A 3155-nucleotide genomic window follows, 5' to 3' on the forward strand; every position below is an offset into this window, starting at 1 on the left:
AATCAGGAGCTCTGAAGATTGCCTTCCCAGGATCATATTCCAATTTATTGCTAGCACAGTGTGAAGGAATCAAAGTCTTAGGCAGAACCAGAACTACTGTGCATCCATCCTGCTTCTGAATCCCACATCCCATGAAAAACGGGTTTCCTGGCAAGCTCCCAGAATCATAGGTTAGTTTGGGCCGGAAGGGAACTGAAAGGCCGCCTAGTCCAACCCCTCCGCAATAAGCAGGGGCACCTTCCCCTGGATCCTGTTGCTCGGAGCCTGATGTACAGCATCGCGCTGCCCCCGCCCCGCGCCCGGGGCCCGGCAGGCGCTGAGTACTGAGCTCTCAGCCCCAGCAGGAGCAGCAGATGCTCCAGATGCTCCAGCTGGGATCTCTGTCCCCAGTGCTGCGCTGCCGGACCGCGGGAGGAGATGTGAGTCCAGGTAACCGCACAAACCCCTTTGCAATGCTCCAGCTTCCGACTCTTAAACCATCCTCTCTGCTGTTCGCGTCACCTGTTTCTTGCTGCCCAGATCAGTCGGACACGGCTGTAACTCTCAGAATCCAGCAAAGGAGCGGTGCCGGCACATCCCTCCTGCCAGCAGCGCATCCCGCCGCTCCGGGAGCCGCACCGCCGCGGCGGGGCTGGAAGAGGTCAGTGCAGCCTTGCTCCCCCTTCACAGACTCTCTCCAGTCGGGAAAGGGGGTGCGTTTTGCTTTTGGGGGAGCACACCGAGGGTACCGGCTCCCCTCGAGAGCAGGAGCCCCGCAGTCCGCGCAGCGCCGACCCAGAGGCGCCGGCGGGGAAGGGACCAGGCAGCGCCTCTGGGCTCCCAGGAGAGCACTGTCCCCCTGGAATGGCTGGGCACTTTGGGGGAGCCCCAGGCTGAGCGCTGTCCCCCTGGGATGGCTGGGCACTTTGGGGGAGCCCCAGGCTGAGCGCTGTCACCCTGGGATGGCTGGGCACTTTGGGGGAGCCCCAGGCTGAGCGCTGTCCCCCTGGGATGGCTGGGCACTTTGGGGGAGCCCCAGGCTGAGCGCTGTCACCCTGGGATGGCTGGGCACTTTGGGGGAGCCCCAGGCTGAGCGCTGTCCCCCTGGGATGGCTGGGCACTTTGGGGGAGCCCGAGGGTGAGAGCTGTCCCCCTGGGATGGCTGGGCACTTTGGGGGAGCCCCAGGCTGAGCGCTGTCACCCTGGGATGGCTTTGGGGGGAGCCCCAGGCTGGGCACTGTCCCCGCGCAGCACTCCCACGATGTGGGAGGAGGGAAGGGGCAGCCGCTGGGACACTTGGCTGCTGGCGAAGCCCTTGGTGATCTTCCTTTGCTGCCATCAGGATGCCAGTGGAAGCATATGTGAGATTTTGGCGGTTGGATGTGCCAGAGGTGACAGCCAATTGAAGAGCAGAGGTCTCACTTATTTCTCCCCACTTCCAGGTCATCCTTAGCACCAGTGAGCCTAGCCATCCTCTCCTATAGCCATGGAGAACTCCTCCCTCCCTGAAATCAATTCCTCATGTGCAGACTGCACTGGAAGAGGACATGGGAGTCTGAATATGTCCACTACTCCAGTAAGCCCCAGGTACTACATCACAGTGCCTGTCATCTACTCTGTCATCTGTGCCGTGGGGCTGACAGGCAACACTGCTGTCATCTATGTCATTCTCAAAGCACCAAAGATGAAAACAGTAACCAACATCTTCATCCTCAACCTGGCCATTGCTGATGAGCTCTTTACCTTGGTGCTGCCCATCAACATTGCTGACTACCTGCTCCTGCAGTGGCCCTTTGGAGAGTTCATGTGCAAGCTCATCATCTCCATAGACCAGTACAACATTTTCTCCAGCATCTACTTCCTCACTGTCATGAGCATCGACCGCTACCTCGTTGTGGCAGCCACCACCAAGTCCAGGAAGGTGTCCTACCGTACCTACCGAGCAGCCAAGATTGTCAGCCTCTGTGTCTGGTCCTTTGTCACCATCATCATCCTGCCCTTCGCTGTCTTTGCCAAGATACACGAGGAGCAGGGGCGCTCCCACTGCGTCTTCGTGTTCCCGCATCCCGAGAGCGTGTGGTGGAAAGGCAGTCGGATCTACACCCTTATTTTAGGCTTCGTCATCCCAGTGTCCACCATCTGCACCCTGTACACCACCATGCTGTGCAGACTGAGACACGTGCAGCTCCACTGCAATGCAAAAGCTCTGGACAAAGCCAAAAAAAAGGTGACGCTGATGGTGGTTGCTATCCTGGGTGTGTGCCTGCTCTGCTGGACGCCCTTTCACCTTAGCACAGTGGTGGCCCTAATCATGGACATCCCACAAACTCCCCTGGTCATTGGGATTTCCTATTTCATCACCAGCCTAAGCTATGCCAACAGCTGCTTCAACCCTTTCCTGTACGCCTTTCTGGATGAAAGCTTCCGGAGGAGCTTTCGAAGACTGATCGATTGCAGAGCCACCTCATAAAGCCAGGCCAGCCCTCTCTCCTGTGTTCCTCTCTCAGTCACCTGCTTTTCCTGGGTGATTCCAGCCCAGAGAGTGCTTTCTCTCCAGTCTCCTTGTGATGGCCCACTGGGCTTCAGGTTGTTGCACTACCCAAGACTTGAACTGGGGCCGGGTGGATCTCTCTCACCTGTCCTGCACTCATTTCCTTAGCACTGCCCTGGTTTTTTTGTTAGTTTATTTGTTTTTTGGGTTTTGGTTGTTTTGGTTTTTTTTAATTCCTTCTCTCTAATGCTCTTTCTGACCTGGGTTTGGAGCTCACAGAGCTGTCACAGCTCCCTTTTCCCTTTTAAAAGGCATTGCTTTGTGAACCCAAGCCACATGACTGTCTAAACTATCAGTGATTTGTAAAGCTCAATAAAAGTGTGTTATCAAGTGTCTTGCTTAATAATACCACAGCCTCTTTCCTACCTACGGGACCTGCTTACCAAAGTCTTGCAAACTTAGCAACAACTCCAAAGGATAAGGAATAAACAAAGAATTGAACTCATTTCATTTTAAAGGAGAGTAATATAAGGCAGTCAAAATCCACGATAACATGTAAGAGAGATATCAGTCTGAACTTCAAAGAAAAAAGAGCAACCCCTCCCTAGTGAATAAAAGACACAGATATGGGTTTGGAGCCACTTGCTGCAGAAAATAGCTTAACAGTGCACTTGGTCATTGTAGT

The 3155-nt window shown here is 55.1% G+C and overlaps 1 protein-coding gene across 2 annotated transcripts; it reads left to right on the top strand.

Moving 5' to 3' along the window:
• Nucleotides 1–224: 224 nt before the first annotated feature.
• On the top strand, nt 225–2863 carry NPBWR1 (neuropeptides B and W receptor 1). Of its 2 annotated transcripts, none has more exons than XM_054515665.1 (2): nt 225–640; nt 1422–2863. In XM_054515665.1, exon 2 carries the CDS (start codon nt 1466–1468, stop codon nt 2447–2449), a length of 984 nt encoding a protein of 327 aa, XP_054371640.1. In that variant the 5' UTR covers nt 225–640; nt 1422–1465; the 3' UTR covers nt 2450–2863. The 2 variants fall into 2 exon arrangements, with proteins under 2 accessions (XP_054371640.1, XP_036262399.1); XM_036406506.1 differs by having other exon boundaries at nt 225–429.
• The last annotated feature ends 292 nt before the right edge of the window (nt 2864–3155 follow it).

Source organism: Molothrus ater, chromosome 1 (genome assembly GCF_012460135.2).
Source record: "Molothrus ater isolate BHLD 08-10-18 breed brown headed cowbird chromosome 1, BPBGC_Mater_1.1, whole genome shotgun sequence".
NCBI classification, from domain to species: Eukaryota; Metazoa; Chordata; class Aves; order Passeriformes; family Icteridae; genus Molothrus; species Molothrus ater.

What these genes read in the sequence shown, in the direction of transcription:
- NPBWR1 (XM_054515665.1), top strand. Translation starts at nt 1,466, where the DNA reads ATGGAGAACTCCTCCCTCCCTGAAATCAATTCCTCATGTGCAGACTGC.